General features: G+C 37.7%; 1 protein-coding gene across 1 annotated transcript; it reads right to left on the reverse strand.

Moving 5' to 3' along the window:
* Window positions 1–1,244: 1,244 nt before the first annotated feature.
* Window positions 1,245–19,303, reverse strand: LOC139722019 (putative methyltransferase C9orf114 homolog). The gene is made up of 15 exons (XM_071633346.1): window positions 19,165–19,303; window positions 17,303–17,439; window positions 16,274–16,384; window positions 14,177–14,320; window positions 13,496–13,526; window positions 11,956–12,090; window positions 9,801–9,889; window positions 9,134–9,204; window positions 6,405–6,497; window positions 5,373–5,422; window positions 4,755–4,885; window positions 3,874–3,940; window positions 3,414–3,621; window positions 1,832–1,979; window positions 1,245–1,313 (listed from the first exon to the last, which is right to left on the reverse strand). Exons 1-15 carry the CDS (start codon window positions 19,301–19,303, stop codon window positions 1,245–1,247), a joined length of 1,623 nt encoding a protein of 540 aa, XP_071489447.1.
* Between the last annotated feature and the right edge of the window lie 12 nt (window positions 19,304–19,315).

Consider the following 19,315-nt stretch of genomic DNA (forward strand, 5'->3'; position numbering starts at 1 on the left):
GGCTCGGGCAGAGCGTTTCTTACCCGATTATTAAGCGGAGTACCCGATTAACAGAAGAACACGTTTCATTCACAATTGACACACACAATGTGTATGTACATGTATTGTACACTACACCAAACACCTACACTATATCCTAAGCACGCATGCTTGAACGGCCCATTATATATACCTTACACTTGCTCAGTCACGAGCAATAATTTACACTCTTTTTAAGGACAAAATGGTGATCTCGAGAAGTGACTGGGGAAAAGCAAAATTATGGAGCTGGTGTACGGCCTGATTTTCGTTGCAAACTTCTCGTATTGTGAATATTGTTGGGGAGCAAGGGAGGAGGGCAAGTGTGTTCAACTCCTGTCTGTCTATTGTGAGTGTCAGCTACATGTGTAATGTTCGTTTACGTCTGGCAAGTCTGTACGTGTACTGATGGTACACGTGTTTTCATGTTTAATCACTCCCCAAGTGATCGGTCTTCTTGCAAATTAAACAGAGAATGTGATTAGCCGTGGAGAATTTGACATCCATGGTTTCTTAAAGTGATATATATCTGCGATAAAATGTGGGTAGAAATTAGATGACAAGAAAATTATTTACCCATTTATGCAGAGAGGCAACCCGATTATCAGGTAATTTTAATGTGCATTGGAACTGATTTTGATATAACTACCCAATTAAACGGAGTACCCGTTTAAACGATACCCAATTACGCGGAGAGTACTGTACTTGCACATCATTTTCTTTTATCTTCCCAGAGCAGGCTTGACAGTATTACAATTGCTCTCCCCAATGACCCTGCCATAAATATCAGCAGCCCACCATTGCCCGGGACACATTAAAATCTTGTATTACGGTTGACAATCACACCAACATCCACAGTGCACTCATTCCACTCCCTGGGATGTTTTCCAGCCAGGCTTCCACTTTTCAGGGGGTCAACACCTGATTTCTTTCATGCTCCATGTGCTTTGAGTGCCAATTGGCAGAGAAAACCCCACAGCATTGTACACACTGTCTGAAGTCCACGACAAGGAAAGGGTTAATCCAACCACACCCATGTTCTGCTTCCTACCAGAACTGGAGTGACACATCTGGTCAGAGAAGAGGAGCATCCTGGATAAAGAGTTCTGCTCGAGGGCATATGTGCTGTGCTGTGGCAGGGAGTCCAACCCTGGACCTCAACACTGACAGCACGGTATGCAGTCCGCTTGACCACAAGACCTTTACATCTCCACTTGAATTGATCGTTACCTGCCAACGGCCTGGACCGAGAGCAGCTTAGGTCGGAGAGCAGACATGGTGATTAGAATGGCTTCCTGTGCAAACGTAGAACACAGAGAGATTTTCTTTGAGCATAATGTCATGATAGTGATACTCATCGTACGTATTCTACGAGCACTACTATCAATTACTACAACTATAACTACTACCACTACTACTGCAGATGATGATGATGGTGATGATGGTGATGATGATGATATGTTTAAAACAATAGCAAATAAGTAACAGCAAATATTTGGAAAATAGATCTCACTATTTGCAGAATGAGTGTCATTAGGTAACAATTCACAGTGAACTGCAGTTACACACATGTAAGATGAAGAAAAGTAATGAAATAAAAATAATAAAATGATGTACCATGACACAAAATATAGATGATACCAGCTAACTAGGGCTTGACAAAAGGGATCAAGCAAGGAAACTTTAAAACCTGCAGTAGTTGGAAATAGACACATATATTTATGATCTAGTAGTCTAGTGATCTAGTGGTCTAGCCATGTCAAGGAGGCCTGATGTGAAAGTTGTGACAGAAAGATTAATGTACACCACTCGCCTCAGTGCGTATTGTCCTGCTCCCCTGGTTTGGGCAAGTGTTGAGGTAGAGGTCGAACAGGAGGCTGGGATCCGAGACTACCAGAGCCTGGTCCACCTCTAGGCTAAACTCCAGACCCTGGACTCCTCCAAACACCACGATTGCATGTCTGCAGGACACATCAGTTGAATACAGGTTAGCGGGAGATAGTAGAAATTTACAAGTTGTAAGGCAATTTGCATGGGGTTAATTCTGTGAGCAAGAACCACTGTAACAAAATGACAAATTAGTATTTCCTCTTTTTAAGAATAGCAATCTACTACCTTCAAGATGATGTACATTACATCTATGTCATGGAAGGCAATATTTCGCTGCATGGTGAATTTCGCGAAAGACAGCTGACTAATGAAAGCGATGCTCGCGAGAATAAAACCATTGCAAAAGAAATGGTGGATAAAGCTTAACACTGGGTTTCCCACGTCATGAAAGCCTGAAAATTAGCTGCAGCCAAATCTTAACTCTTGGAGACAACAGATACTGCAGTGAGTGTAAATCCTGGCTGTCAAAAAATATGTCTGTGAGGGACAAGCATATCTACTCCCAACAGAAAACCCTACTAATCACCCTACAACAACCTCAGGGAATCAAAGCAGAAAATACATTCAACCTTGTCATTACTGGTTTAATCCAAAGGGACTAGAGGCTAAGTAAAACACCAAAAAATGAATGCAAGTTTACACCCATCCCGGTAGAATTCTTCCTTGACTTAGTAAATTTCTTGACTTTTTAGGCGAGGTTGACAATAGTAAACCTAATATGATGATCCCAATCCAAATCATTATAGTTGAGGGAAACTGTTGTAAGTCCAAAAATTGAGAAGGAATACAACTTTTACTACCTTGTAAAGAAGTAAATAAAAGATCAACTATGGTCTTATTCCCCCAAGGAAGAATCCCTAGCATTGCCACTACTGTAAAATTAGAAATGTTCTAGCATTTTACCTAACATGAGACTGATTAAAAAATAGAAGCATGGCATTTTTTTATTGCCATGTAAAATACTATTTTATATTTTGATTCCTCAAAATTAAAAACACAAGAAATTCATCTCCGAAAATAAAAATAATAAGACCATTTAAAGGGGATGGCTAGTAACCGATCAGTGGGAATCAGTGGGAATGCTGAGGGATGATTGTTCCAATCCTTGTGGGATTCATTTAAGAGTACATTATATATCTACTGTTGTGTGAAAATTATTTGCTTCAGAACGGTCTCATATTCAAGTAATGTGCAGATTAATGCCCCGTCACTGACCAGGCGCGCTAACCTGGAAACATTAAACTGCACATTACTTGAATATGAGACCATTTTGAAGCAAATAATTTTCACACAACAATAGATATGTAATGTACTCTTAAATGAATCCCAAAAGGATTGGAACAATCATCCTCCAGCACTCCCACTGATTCCCACTGATCAGTTACTAGCCATCCCCTTTAAACATGGCAGAAATATACAAAATAAAAAGTAATGTTTGAAAGAGTGCTACTAGAGTAATCATACAGTAGGTTTGAAAACCTGATAAATAATTCTATCTGACTCACTTGAATTCTGGCAATGCAGCGTCGTCAATGTTTGCCCCACGCTCAGAGGTGCCGATGGTGAGGTCGTAGCCACCGTCGGAAAACGGGCAACCAGTGAAAACAGCCCCGAGGCTGGAGGCCAACCTCACTGTGTAGCCCCAGTAGAGGCCAGACTGGATCCGGGGCGCGGAAGGAGAGACCACTTTACACGGGGCCCTCATTTGGGAACCTTGTGAATACATGCAGAAGAAAAAGAAGTAGAAAAAAGGAGGATTATCACATAAAATAGTAGATTTCATTGACCATTAAAATTTGTCAAATTTGTTTTTGCAAAGACCTTCAGACATCACCCTTTTTGAAAATCATGAAATTTACATGCCTTTTACAGTACAATAATATGTCATATAGCTTAAAGAAAGGTTGAATATGATCATGAGTTATTATTATCTCTATGCCATGATTCAAAGTTGCAAACTCATACCTTTGGCTTTGTTCATCTGGACAGTGACCCTTAACCCCGGCTGAAGCTTCCTGTCAATGTGGACTTCCTGCAAACACAAAAACAAAGAGAAAGAGAGAGAGAAATAAGAGTATGAGAGAGTGAGAAAGAAAAAGAGAAAGAGATAATAATTAAAGCACATTTCATAGCCATCTTACAGCAGTATTCTCATCACAAAATATAAAAGGTAATCCTTTGCAGTAATGACTGATCTAAAGAAGAAGTTTAAAATCTGCCTACATTGGATCGTTTCAGATCATGGCAATTTCTACTTTGACTAAATGACACTGACTTGCTCTGATGTTCGATATTTCCGAAATTCTTAGCTGGTCTTCTCAACGAACTGATTAATCAAAACAGGCACTATTTTAACAAGAAAAATGGATAATTGCACAGCTGCCAACCTCTGCAGATCAAAAAGGATAATGACGTACAGTAGAAAAACACACACACAAAAAATGTATTTTTAAGGGGGAAAAAAACATTTTTTCATTTAAACAAAGGAGAAATGAAAAGAAACAATGTATTTTCACTTTAAAAATACATATTCTTTTTGACTATGTGAAAATTTCCATCAAAATAACAAAACAGACAGCAAAGTACCATTATCAACTCTGAAAATCCTTGTGTTGTGTTCTGCCCAGTAAACTCTGGATTTCAGTATCTCAAGAGAAACAGATTACTCTCATTATCAAACCCCAACATGCTATTTTGGGAGGCAAAAAGAAAATATCAAACAGGATCTACATTTATTGGTATTTATAGGTTTTAGAACTTGGGATGGTGTAACAGGGTACTATCTACAACAGTCAGAGAAAGAAAATGGGTAAAGTTTGCTGAGAGTCTTGGTCACATAAACTGACCTTCAGTAGACCAACATTGACGAGTGACCCTCTGCCCTTGGCCACCGGCCTGTCCACCACTATCCCCTCCCTGTACGCTACATCCTCTGTCGCCCTCACGTGGTGGGGGCTGTCCAGGGGGTTCAACAGACCTGAGTTTGTTGATAAAAGAGAGGAAGGGAAAAATTGGGATAATTCTTGAAACAACTTGGTGAAAGTCTAGCAGATACTTATTCTGACAATGTCAAAACACACTATACCAATACTGACTAATAAAAAAAAGAATGCTGACTGATTGAGAAACATGGTTCCAAGGCTTGGATGGACATGTGACACCCCAACCTCCTTTTAAATTAGACTTGTCACTTGGAAATAGTTTGGCAAACCATTTAAATTTGGAGGTGCTGCTTTCCTAGATTACCATGGCAACATCAACTGGACAGGTGTGTGTTACGGTAAGAAGAAAAACAATATTGGAAAGCTTCAGTTCAGAAAATCTTTGTCTTGAAGTACGAACCTATGCACAACATCATAATAATCATGTATCATGTAAGCAGCTTTATCTAATACAGCTACACCATGTCAATGCCTACTCTGCAGGTATTGAAAATTTCTGTCTAGAAGTCCAGGCAGGCTTACCTGCGTATTGCAAGTCTGAATGTCTGGGGAAGAAGCTCTTGCGCAGATATCTGGAAATAAAAACAGAGTCGATATGAAGCCATACAAAATCCTCGCATGGAACTGCCATTGATAAGAGACCTGATTGAAACATTGCTTCAATGAAAGACAAGGCAGGAAATGTAATTCAAGTTTGTCAACAACAGATTTTACTGTTGACTGTTGAGTGTTAAAGTCTTTTATTTTCTTGTACATGTGACATTATCTAAATCAATGAAATAAGAATTAGAACCAGCACTGGCTGTTGGGCTGAAGCTCTGTCATCTAGTGGATAAGATGCCTGTCAAGTATTCAGGAAATTGTTTGTTTGTGTCTAACCTGAGCATGTATGTCCATGACCTTTAAGCATGACTACTACTTAGACACTTTCATAATTGGTGCTTATTTACCTTGACGAAGGGAAATTTGTCAGTCAGTTCGAAGACATGACACACTGTCATTGTTGATGAAACAAAGCCTGAGGGTTGATCAAGAAACTTATGCCACTAGAACTTGTGATCAAGTGAAAATTCGACACAGGCATTTTCTGAATGTTGACCCAATTCTGTGGCAAATTCTAAACTGCTTCCTCCTAAATGTGAAATAATGAAGCATAAAGAAGTCAAACCAGCATACTCCACAGAACAGCTCAAGTCCATGCACAAGACTTGAACTCTGGAGTTAAGAGTAGGAACTACCGTCATGTAAATTTAGACGACACCACGCCCATATGAAATGCAACAGTCCCACAGATAGACAAATATGATGCAACAGAAATAAATAATAACATAATGCAATAAATATTAATTGCCTAAGACCTTCAGCACATCTGTTCCAATGAATGAGAGGAGAACCTGGCACATGTACTAATTGGGGAACAATAGGAATGTGGGGAAAAGACACACCAAAAATCTCAAGGCCCTAGGTCCTGGTGAAGCATACATACATACATGCATACATACATACATATACACACACACATACACACTCAAAAAAGGAAAAAAAAAAACTTACTGAGGACACTCTAAGTACTGGAGGAGACGAGCCAGCTGGACATTGGCATTGCCCTTCTTCCCCACGCCACTGAAGACACCGTCCGTATTCTGACTGAAAAAGAGGAAGGAGATAAAAATATATTTACGAATTTTCAATTTGGATTCAGAGAAAATCACAACACCACCCACGCTTTACTTACCTTTGTGGAAAAGATTACACATGCACTTGATACATTTTCACATACAATAGGCATCTTCCTGGACTTTTCAAAGGCTTTTGATACGATTAATCACGGTATACTTCTCTCTAAGTTATCCCATTATGGTATTCACGGTAAAGCCTTGCAATGGTTTACGAGTTATTTATCTGACAGATTTCAATATGTACATGTGAACAGTTTTGATTCTTCTATGAAGAAAATAGAATGTGGTGTTCCGCAAGGAAGTTTGTTAGGCCCACTGTTATTTATAGTTTACATTAATGATTTTTATAGATCTTCAGATAAACTCTCTTTCATATTATTCGCAGATGATTCCAATCTTTTTTATTCCCACCCTGACCCTAATACTTTAATTAGTACAGTGAATTATGAATTGAAGAATGTCTCACAATGGATATATGCAAATAAATTGTCACTGAATATTGAGAAGACAAAGTATATGTTTTTCAGTAATTCTTTAGATAGATTACCAGGTAATGTTATATTTGACACTACTCCCCTAGAAGAGGTTTCGTCTATTAAATTCTTAGGTGTTTGTGTTGATAATAAGTTATCATGGAAGTGTCACATAAACAATATTTGTAAAGTAATTGCACGTAACATAGGCATAATGAATAGATTGAAATATTATCTTCCTTCTTCGGCTTTGATTACGCTTTATTCAAGTTTGGTATTGCCGTACTTGAATTACGGAATTCTTGCTTGGGGGAATACATATTCGACATTGTTAGATAAACTTTTTCTTCTGCAAAAGATGGCGCTCAGAATCGTTTTTAACCTTCATATCCGAGCACATACTGACAAGCTTTTCCTTGAGCACAAAATTCTGAAAATAAAAGAGTTGTATTTGTTTCAACTTGGTCAATTTATGTTTAATTACAACTGCAATCATCTACCCAAAATATTTTATTCTTTATTTCACCGTAACAGCCACATACATAATTATCCCACGAGACAATCTAAAGACTTTCATCTTCCCTTAGTTAGAACTGTACACACTCAAAATACATTTGTTTATACCGGACCCAGATTTTGGAATAGCTTAGATAATGATCTAAAAGTATCTGTGAAGTTAATTACATTTAAGTATAAACTCAAAAAATATTTGTTTTCTAAATATACCAGATAATACTGTTCAATGAAAAAACCCGTCATGTTTCACTTTTCCTTGAGATTTTGTAGTGTGTCCACAGACCTTTTCCATCCCTCTCCTTTTCCTTCTCTATTCTTCCCTGCTCCTTTTTCCTCATTCTTCGTTGTCCAGTATCTGTCTGAGTGCATTTCCTCAAATTCTGTTATTTCTGTGTATTGTGTTATTGTTGTTGTTGTCGTTATGTTTTTTGTGGCCGATTGCATATCTTCCTTTCCGTTCAATTTTCCTGGCACACCTGGCCCCATAGTGTCTGTGCCACAAATGTGATATGTTATATAGTTTATACGTTTGCATCTTAAAATCCTAGTAAGTATTGTTTATAGTATCAACATCATTATATCAATGAGTAAAATGTACAACAGTATATAGAAGAATTTAAAATGAATATGTCTTATTGGTATAACAAATTGGTGCTGTTGTTGTTTTGTTCCAGTGTTCCACGTTTTACAAGCGTGGCTTTTTTAGTGGAACACTGTTTTCCATCATTGTGATTATTTACTATTTTTGTTGCCATGACAAAGTGCATTGTTTCTTGTTTACGACATCATTCGTGTATAATATACTTTATATTGTATTGAAAAAATCCTTTATCAGACGAGTGTAAGAGAAATGAAACAAAATTGTATCACTTTGGATTATGTCAAATTTTTCTTTTCTTTTCTTTGTGATGATGGAAATAAATAAACTATTGAATTGAAAATTGAATTGAAAAATCCATCAGAAAGGATGCAATTACACGCCACAAAGACCATGATGCCATTATGTTATGTTATGTTGTGTTGTGTACATGATGCCATTATGTTGTGAAGAGAAAGGCTTACGACAGAGTAGCTTTATTTAGCATCCACACAGGGTGAAGAAAAATCAGTCTGGAGACCTGATCACAGTAAATATTTTACTTCAGGCCTCTTGTACAGGCAGTGTAAGTAAGTAGACATGGTTGCATTTTCAAATGTATCTTTTCAAGGACACACGATCTATCAATGTCTAAACAACTGAGCATACACTCCACGAATTGTTAATAATACTGTGCAGAACAGAATCTCCAATACATAGCTCTGTTCTGCATAGAGTGAAGCAGAGTAAAATTGCTGAAGCAATGCAAAAACTTCACAATGAATTTCAAGATCTTTAATGTGTTAAATGCTGACATGATTTCACATTTCAAAATAAATGTTAATAACAAGCACAAAAATATACAGAAGTTAATTGTATTAGATTTCCTCATGGGTTATCTGTGAGAACTATAAATATGATTTGGTTTGACAACAAACTGCTATGTCATAGTATCATAAATAATGGGATAAGAGAAAACTAGCAATGATGTCATGAATGACCGAGCTTGACTAAAGGATAAATGGATCACACAAATACCTTGCAGGTGAGCCAGATTCATCAAAGATGATGACCTCATCGACGTTGAAGACGACAAGAGCTCTGGCTATCTATCAAGGCATCAAGAAAACAGAACATCCAATACAGAGTTTTCTGACGATTTACACGACTAAATCAAAGCAAAACTACACAATAACATCAATCATATTTCAAAATCTTCCACTGTTTTTAATTATCATTATCATTTCTTATTTATTTATTTATGTTATTATCATTATCATTTTTTTTTCTCTTTTTTTTTTTTTTGGGGGGGGGGGGGGTTAGGTAGCATGTTTCTTGAAATTCCAACAATAAAAAGATGTGTGATGTAAATGGTTCCTAAAGTGTCTTTTCATTTTGGCCTTACGTTGTGCATTTGTGGTTTCAATATTGAAACCCTTGGGGTATGCTCTCCTTCAGTTTTCAAGAGTACGGGCACAGCTTGTTTATTTTCTTTATAAAATCACTTCTATTGATATTAAGTTTCCCTTTTCCCAATTCCATGACTGGCAAGAAACCTTGGGGCTACTGCAAAACCAGCAAAAAGCATGCGTTTATTGTCCTTACCACGGACTCTACTGTCATCATCATTATTTGCTCCTGAAAATATTACGGGTCAACCTGCATCCAAATTTCTATGATTTGCACAGCACAGGGGTGCACTCACCTGACCGGCAAGGTACGTGCGAAGCTCGGGGGACTGGGCATTGTCCAAGATGGAGCCAGGCAGAGCGACAGAAATGGTCCATGGTCTCCCTGTGACAATTTGACGAGACAAGATTAAAGTGTGCCATTTTTACGAAAGTATGGTAACGTTAAAATTACAATCTTGATACAATCACTCAAGTAGAGACTATCCAAAAGGTGATGGTAACAAACACACAAACCTCCCCTCCCCAAATATATAAAGGTCACGTTTTGTGGAAAGCTAGACCATTCCCCTCCTTAGATGGATTCAATACAGCTGGGTTGAGTGATACCGGAAATGTCATGAATTCACCATGAATACATGTGACCTGCTACAACAAAAAGATCCTAAAGTCGCTGACGGCTGAGCTGAGAAAGTCGAGTTTGAAGTCACATCATCGAAATTGGTAAAAACAAGCTTAGCAGATTTCTTTTTTTGGCATAATTCAGTACTCTAATGTTTTGTCTATCATCTGCCAAAATTTCGAAGCTAAATGATCAAAGGAAAGACAAGAAATCAGCATTTTTCTGGGCCATGATTTTCCGACTTTCAACATAACAGAAATGTGTCTGAAGATTTGGATTTAGCGCCGCAGCTAGACTCCGCCCCGAGCAACGAGGGAGTGATCTTATTGGTCAGTGCGAGGCAACCTGGTTACTGATTGGTCATGCGTAGACCGCTGGCGCTAAGCTTGAATGAAAATCGCGGAGATTGCTAGGAGCATACCTTCTATTGTCAAGCGGTGAAAACCGTCTCGCCTCCCCTTGATCATGATAGCATCAGTAGAATAACTTTGAAGGCTTTTTTCTTGAAACTCTGATTTCCTCAACCACTTGACATGCGCTAATAAAATCATTGATATCTCCGCAACCGAATTCTTTTATGAGTTGTGCTATATATGATATTAAAGTAGAAGAGTAAGGGAATAATGTCATGCAATTTTCACAAAATTGTCCTTCCCCGACTTTCGGATCCTTCTGTTGTAGCGGGTCACATATGCTTCTTCTCTTACATTACTTAAAGGACAAGTCCACCTTCATATACATGAGCATTGAGAGAATGCAGCAATATTAGTAGAACAAATCAATGAAAGTTTGAGGAAAATCGGACAATCCATTCAAAAGTTATGAATTTTTTAGCTATCTGCGCAAACACTGCTGGATGAGAAGACTACTACAGTGTATGATGTCATATGCATACAATGATATAAGGAAAATAAAAAGAGAATTTCACAAAACTTTACTTTTTGAATAAAGTGCACATTTCTTTGACTTGTTACTGACGTATGTTAAGGGTAATATCATTCCCCCTGCCTTCCAAAAGAGAGAAGTTGAGTTTATTTTGTTATGCGAGAAAAATGAAAATATGTTGAATTTTCATTATTCTTTCTTTATATTGTTGTACACATGTGACATTACAAGCTATAGTAGTCTTTTCATCCAGCCGTGACTGAGCAGAAATTTCTAAAATTTATAACTTTTGAACAGATTGTCTGATTTTCCTCAAACTCTCACTGATGTTTTCTCCTAATATTGCTGCATTCACTCAATCCACACGTTTATGAAGGTGAACTTTTCATTAGTAATTCATGCAGGTTGCTTCTGTCTGTAAGCACTTTTATGTGTTGTCTCTGTCTTGAAACTTACTAGAATGCCAAGCAGTGAACAATCAGTACTCATCAGGATTATTTTTTCTTAAAAAAAGGAACAAAACAAAACACAACCTTTTTTTTTTTTTTTTTACTTGCTGCAGTTCCTTCTTGTTTGGTCCAATAGTTATGCTGATCACTGCACTACTGCAGACTTACTTATTTCAAACATTTTCTGCAAAGGATCCACTTTCTATTATCTAGCACTCTTTCCCACACTTCTCTAGAAATAATTAAACAACAATTTCACATGACATTCACTGTAATTTAAAAGCAATGCTTGGGTTTGCCCTCTCTACCCCTCCCCCCCCCCAAAAAAAAAAAAAAAAAAAAAAAAAAAATGCTCCCTATCTGATTAAAGAAGTGCTTGATAGAGTACACAAAGATAAGACAGAAAACAACATGGATTCTTCCAGTGACATGGTCTTTGATTACAACACTACCACTACCAAAAAAAAAAAAAAAAGGCACCGCTCTGTGTCTTACCTTGGTCATTTTGCATGCTGTCTTTTTCCACATCATTTGCTTCCATTGACGAATTCTGCTCCTCAGACATCGCCCTCTGTTGTTCGAGCAGCTTGAGCAATTTCTTCTCACGCTTTTTCTTCTTCTTCTCTTTGACTATAAGGGAATGTGGACCATGCATGAAGAATTACTACTTCCAGATTGTGAAAGAAATATAAAAGAAACTAGATATATCGCTACAGCGACTGATATGCCTCCGCCATGATGCATGGTTCTCCTAATAGGTCTATAGTACAATGTCTTGACAATGTGTGATGACAGTTTCACACAATTGGCAAAATATTAAAATGACAGGTTTGACACAAATGTGCTGAATGTTCACTTTCCTAGAACTAGGTTCAATTGGATGAATGATTAAAATGTCAGAGTGCAGGTATTTGGGGAACTGATGATTTTTACTTGAATTTTGACCCTTTTATAAGTTTATGCATTGAGTAATTTTCAAGGTATTGAGAAAAAGTATAATTTCAGTATCAAATGGGAAAATAGCATTATCTAAACCTGGCCTTTGACCTTTGACCTCACAGTTCCAAAGAGAATCACTGTTGGGTTGAACATGCATAAATATGTAAGTTTCATGATGATACCTTGAGTTACTTTTGAGATATGGAGGAAAAAGTGCAATTCAGCACTTTCACTTGACCTTTGACCTTTTGACCTTTGACCTTTTGGCAAGAAACTTCCCACAGAATATATATTGGGTAATACATGTATACATCAAGTTTAAAAAAAAAAAAACCTTCAGGCATTGCATAAATATTTATAAGGAAAGTAGTGATATTTTGAGGAGTTGACCTTGACCTTTGACCCCTGACCTTTGAACCATGACCCCCAACTTCCCTAGATAATCACTGCCCATTGGAACAAGCATATATACTAAGTTCCATGAAGATACCTTGAACCATTTGCGAGATATGGAGAAAAACATGAATTTTCAACCTTTTTTTTTCACAAAATAATCTGACCTCTGACCTTTGACCCCGTGACCCTAAAATCCAAACAAAGTATTATCCCCCCAGGATATACCCTCATACCAAGTTTGATGTAAAACCACTACACGGTTCTTGAGATATCAACAAAAACAAAACGGAACGTACGTACGTACGGACGGACGGACGGACGACCCGAAAACATAATGCCTCCGGCCACTTCGTTGGCGGAGGCATAATTATATTTGTGTCATATTCTCTCAAGATTATCATCGAAGTATACTAAAACCTAACATGCAGCTGTTGGAACTAATGAGACCAAATATTAAATAATGTACGGATGTAGTTGATATCAACGGGATAGGAACATTTTCGCCTTGATGATTATACCAAATTTACTTATTTTCCTTCAGCTAAATTCCTTTGGAGACCTTACCCCTCTCCCAGCATCATTTCCCCTTACCCTGACTATCAGAAGTGAAAATTACTGCCCTGATGACAAGTCATTCTGCATTTTCAGAACTTTCGTAGATTTATACTGACATGGTTTAAATATGGATGACAACACTTACTCTCTTCTTTCCATGACTTCCATTCCGTTGCCTGAAACACAAAGAATTACACACACAGAGAGTTCATGAGCAAATGAAGCTACTACAAGCAATCACATAAAGTACATTGTAGCAACCAAGCTTTGAACTTTGTACCTGAACTTTATTACCAAAAAAAAAAATGACAAATTTTCATTCAAAGTACCATATCGTGCTACATTTCCAGCAAACAGGAGAACTTGGAAGATGATATACCGCTACAAATATTTGCTAATGAATGTTCAAGAAGCTTTTTTTTTTTTTTTTGAATTTAGAGAATTTTGTAGAAAGCAACTACAAAGTTGTAACATAGCCTGTCTTCTTAGCACACCCTTGTTCATTAAATTCATTCCTTTTTTTTCAACAGCAAGTATTATTGCCCTTGTATTTCTAGTAGTGCTTTTATATAGCTGTACATCTTCACCTAAAAAATTGTTCGCCCCAACATAAATTTTCCCCATCCTTCCACTCTTCCATTTTCAGTGCATTCACATGCACAACTGTGAAATGAATGCCTGCATACAGACATGATGCGGAATTTTCAAATGCTTTTTATATCTGGTTTCCCATATGTATGAAAAGAAATATATGTGTTGTGATGCCAAAAAAAAAATAGTTGAATACCAAAGCTTTGTAATGTCTATGAAAAATTGTGACCCATACCTGTTCCTTGAGGTGTTTGGGGAGAGATTGTGGGTCTGGAAGGTTCACATAGAACCTTAACTCCCCACACAACTTCCCGGCTTCCAGCTGAGCTTTGATCTTTTTGGATATCTTCTTTCTGCTCTGGACGGTGTCACTGGGCATCTGTAGCAGTAATGACGAGAACGAAACTCAGAAGTTAGAGTACGGTGTAAGTGGACACTTCTCTGTCCTAAATTAATGTAGACCTTCCGGTCATCTTCACCATTTCTTGAGCTTCAAATCTAATGCAACCAGCAGCTTGCAAAGTATTTTCCCTACAATGCAGAGTTTGGATTTTGCTGTGCAATTAACTGTAAAACACACAGTCATATTCCTACACCATGGTCAACACTAGAACAGGTATAAAGATATCACACCACTGTGGTGTGTGTGACTGGCTAATGGTCTTGCAGCAAGCGATGGAATTTCTTTTCTGAACTTAACTGTGTTCTCCTGTTAAAGAGACTGTACAGTTCTGGCTTAGGTGATTATTTAGCTTTTAACGTTTTGTGAGATATTCACAAACCACTCTATGAGATGCCAAAGAGCATACAATTCTAAGGGGAATCAAAAGTTTATTCGAAGAAAATCGGTTTTGAAATGGCTGAGATATCAAAAAACAAGGTGAAACAAAGAGATCCTAATAAAAGGCATGGCCTGTCGCCTTTTATTATTATCACTTTTTTTTTATATCTCAGCCATTTGACAACCAATTTTCATCAAATAAACATTGAATCCTTTTTAAAATTACATGCTCTTTCATATTTCATAAGAGGTTTCTCATTATCTCACTCTGGAATGCTATAAACCCGAATCCTCACCTCAACCAGTACTGTACAGTCCTTTTAACACTGCCTCAATCAGAGTCAAAGAGCCAACTTTAGAAGGGGAAATGTTATTTCGCCTAACCTTGCCGTATTTTTAGCCCTTAAGGCCCAAATTCACGAAGGTGGTACAAATGAACCATGGTTTAAAGGGAAGATAAACCCCAAGAGCAATGTGGATTGAGTGAAAGCAGCAGCATTAGTAGAACACATCAGTGAAAGTTTGAAGTAAATCGGACAATCGATGCAAAAGTTATGAATTTTTAAAGTTTTGATGTTGGAACCGCTGGATGAGGAGACTACTAGAGGTTATGACGTATGAGTGGACAACAATACCACGAAAATATAAAGAAAATTCTGCAAAAATCAATTTTTCATGAAAATTACAAATTCCATCAACTTGATATTGACATATGTTAAGGGTAGCAATTATTCCCCCTGCTTTCTGAAAGCGGTTGGTCCATTGCTCTTTCATAATTCTAGAAAAGTGAATTTTTGTTGAATTTCCTTTATATTTTCTTTGTATTGTTGTCCACTCATACGTCATATCCTCTAGTAGTCTCCTCATCCAGCGGTTCCAACACCAAAACTTTAAAAATTCATAACTTTTGCATCGATTGTCCGATTTTCCTCAAACTTGCACTGATGTGTTCTACTAATGTTGCTGCTTTCACTCAATCCACATTGTTCTTTGGGTTTACCTTCCCTTTAAACCATAGACAAAAACCATGGAGCGCCAAGTGTCGCACAGAATATTTCGTTTCAAATTTGGTCATTTCGTCAACAAAATGACCGTTTCGTTAATGAAATTATCATTACGTGGACGAAATGTTCATTTAGTTACAAAATGTTGTCATTTCGTTACAAAATAATCATTTCATCGACGAAAGGACTGATTTCGTAACGAAATATTCCACACGACACTTGGTGCTCCATGGTTTTTGTCCATGGTTTAAACAATGGTTTTATTTGTACCACCTTCGTGAATTCGGGCCTAAGAGTTTTGACCATGCCAGGTATCTTAAGAAACATTCCTAAAAATTCACCAAATTGCTAAAGTGAAAGTCATTATATCTCTCCCTGATGGATTCACAGAAGACAAAGTTGATGCTTTAATTGAGGTACCGATAGTTCAAAATCTACATGGATGCAAGGAATAGTTCCCTACTATTTCATGAAAATAAAATAAGATAAACATGAAATAAAATCAGATTAAATTAAACCAGAGAAAAAATAGAATGTCTTACTTTACCTTGTATTCAGGGAACACCCAAGCACTGTGAAGGGTTATGTTGGAGCCACAGCCAAACTTCTTGCTGTTCCATGAATTCTGCTTTTCTGACTGCTCTTCATTTGCAGAAATCTTCATCAGAAAAAAAAAAGGGAGAAAATTTTATCATCAATTTAAATGCCAAGAAATAATGACACTAGGTACGATGGCCAACTACAGGGCCGGCGCAGCAGTGGGGGCCGTGGGGGCTCGGGCCCCCACACTTTTTGTGCACCATACAAAGGAATACATAAGGTGTCATCACTTTGTTAGCTCATGAAACCCGGAAGTGGGCCCCCACACTTTTGAAAACACTGCGCCGTTCCTGAACTACCTACTTTTACTTAGCCAGATGAATGTCATCACACAAACTTTGTTTCACCAAATGTTTGGTAACATACAGTGAAGATTCAAATGTACATTCAAATGGACAAAATTCAAAATTCAATTCAGAGTAAGTGTGAGCAATTCTCTACCATGCCTAGAATATGAGACTATTAATCCTGTCTCGTTTAAAGTAGGTGTCTTCCATGATTTTTCTTTTTAGGCAACAGCAGGTTCACTGACTATACTTGCAGAAAATACATGATACTTTTCCATATTTTCTCAAGGGGAGTGCAGAGGGGGTTGGGGTGGTGGTTGATAAAGCAATCTATTATTGATTAAGTCAAAATGAACTCCCAAGATCCCTGACAAGTTCTTTCAAAAACTAAAATGAACATAAAACAATAAAATATGACTCAACTCTAAACTGTGAACCGTGGTACTCACAAATCAGTGCTTTACTTCTACTTGTGACTTTTGAAGTTTAGGAAGAAGACTTCACATGTATCCAATACTTAATGGAAATGACACATAACATGAGAACGGGATCACTTGAATGATTCCTTCCACATGAAAGACAACAATGACACCGACGCAGATGATGGTACCATGATATGACGCCTGCTGCACCACTATGAGGTGGAGACACAAAAAATACAATCTATATAATTTAAAGCCAAGGTTCACCTCGGACTTGTTCATGTCACGCTTCTGTTTTGGACCATGCTGGCACGACAGCGTCTTGATTCCTAACACAATGTGAGGGGTGCCATTGAGAGGGAGTTCTTCAAACACCACTTTGTGCCTCATGAGCTCTTCAGTACCTGCAAAAAAAAGAAAAAAAGAAAAAAAAGATGACAAACCATAATACTCAGTCATACTACCTTTACATTTATAAAACTCTTCAATCTGTAGCAAAGCTGGAGACCTGTCAACAATGAGATGTCTATGCATGGGTGAATAAATTAATAATTGTTCCCTCTCTTATTAGTTGTAGTTTAGCTCATGAAGAAGACATGAATGAATAAGTTTATGTACATTGAAACTTTTTTTTCCGGTAAATAAAGCACTGAAGGACAAACTGTTCACAATCCAACTGATGCTTAATATGTAAAACTTTGATGTCCATGAATGATAACTCAAACTGGTCAATTCTGAACTAATTGATCAAAATAATCCACTTTCAAGAAAAGAGAGCATGTTTCATGAGTTATCAAGCACATTTATTTGGTTGAAAAATAAATTCATATAATACTACTTCCATATTTTTTATTTAAAAAAAAGTTTCTCAAAAATGTAGATTATGTAGGGTCTGGTTTGCTGGTAGTATAGTAGGCCCTAGAATCTAGACCTCTAGTATGAATTGAAACTGAAAGTGAAAGACTAAATTAGACATCTACTACTAGACTAGTACTACTAGCTAGTCTAGATAGGCTAGACTCTGTAAAACAGCTAGAATCCCTCTAGGCCTTGACCTAAATTTACAAATTTAAATCTTATATTCATTTCCATTTTTTTTTTCTCAGTTAGAACCAGTTCCTCCGATCACCGTTCCTCCACTTCCGACAGTGTAATCTGTACTTTGCTGATACTGTGCACACTGTGCATGCAGCATGGCTTTACTAATTGCCTATCCGCACCAGCGTCGGCGACCCCAACCCGTTTACAGCGCCCCGCGCCGGGGTTACCAATTGCCTTTGGCCCTTGTAGGCCTTGACTTCGTCTTTTCGTGTTGAGGTATTTTGTCTGAACACCAAATCCATATACTAAGTACTAGTAACACTAGCCTGACCAGACCGCTGTGCACAGCACAGCAGTCTGACATGTACTAGTGTTTAAACGTACGTAAACGACTGTCGCTTTTGACGGCAAGACCACAAAAATGTCGGTTATTTTGTTTGATTTTAACAGTAATACCACCCACCTATATCGTATGTTGCTGATGGTTGAGTTGAATTTGGTGTTTTGTTGGTATCCAAACCTTATTGTAGAATTTTTCGGAGTAGATTGTACGATGATTCACATAATAAACGAACAGCCACGAACGCTCAACCCGAGATACCGTGTTAGCATTTTACGTACGCCCGTGCGTTTCGTGTGTTACGTAAAGCTTGTCGTCTTCTATCATGTATTTTCGCGCGTGCTGCTCTCATGATATGACGTCACTCCGACTACCTCCGACTACCTACGTTGTAGCATAGGAGAGTGATTGCCATTCAATGACACGCAGAAGATGAGGAGTGAAGCAATACGGACGCTCACAGACCTGATTTTAAGGACGGATTTCGGTAGGTTTTTGACGTAATTAAAAAAAAAATATGCATACCGATTATTGGATGATTATCATAGATTACGGGGATTCCTTATATTTTAGTTTTCCACGATTAAAAAAGATATTCATGAAGGAGTCGCACAACCACCACTGAAAAATGACAACGTCTGCGAAGGAGTAGCAGTTTGGAATAGACGCGACAGCGGCTGCGTGTAGTTATAGTAACACAAGTAATAACGTGTGGGGCTACAGTATAAATAAGTCTGCACATACATACCAACAGGTTGACCAAATTCTCCATTTCCACAATAGTTACTGTGACTAGTTACAGCAAACTTGGACTTTGCATCTTTTTCGTAACTCCGAATGAGTTCCATAGCTTCTTCCAGGGTTAACGAGTGCCGTAGAGTCGACATTTTGCAGTTTCC

This window comes from Diadema antillarum, unplaced genomic scaffold (assembly GCF_040938485.1).
Source record: "Diadema antillarum isolate AM-2024a unplaced genomic scaffold, OU_Dant_1.0 scf00000155, whole genome shotgun sequence".
Classification (NCBI taxonomy): domain Eukaryota; kingdom Metazoa; phylum Echinodermata; class Echinoidea; order Diadematoida; family Diadematidae; genus Diadema; species Diadema antillarum.

Bases quoted from the DNA above. Each gene is read 5' to 3' on its own strand.
- LOC139722019 (XM_071633346.1), bottom strand. From the start codon at position 19,303: ATGTCGACTCTACGGCACTCGTTAACCCTGGAAGAAGCTATGGAACTC. The intron at 6,498-9,133 runs GTATTTGTGTGA...CCTCTTTTTCAG, and splicing joins GAATCTGGCTCACCTGCAAG to TCAGAATACGGACGGTGTCT. The intron at 1,314-1,831 runs GCGAGTGGTGTA...ACGTTTGCACAG, and splicing joins GCAGGACAATACGCACTGAG to GAAGCCATTCTAATCACCAT.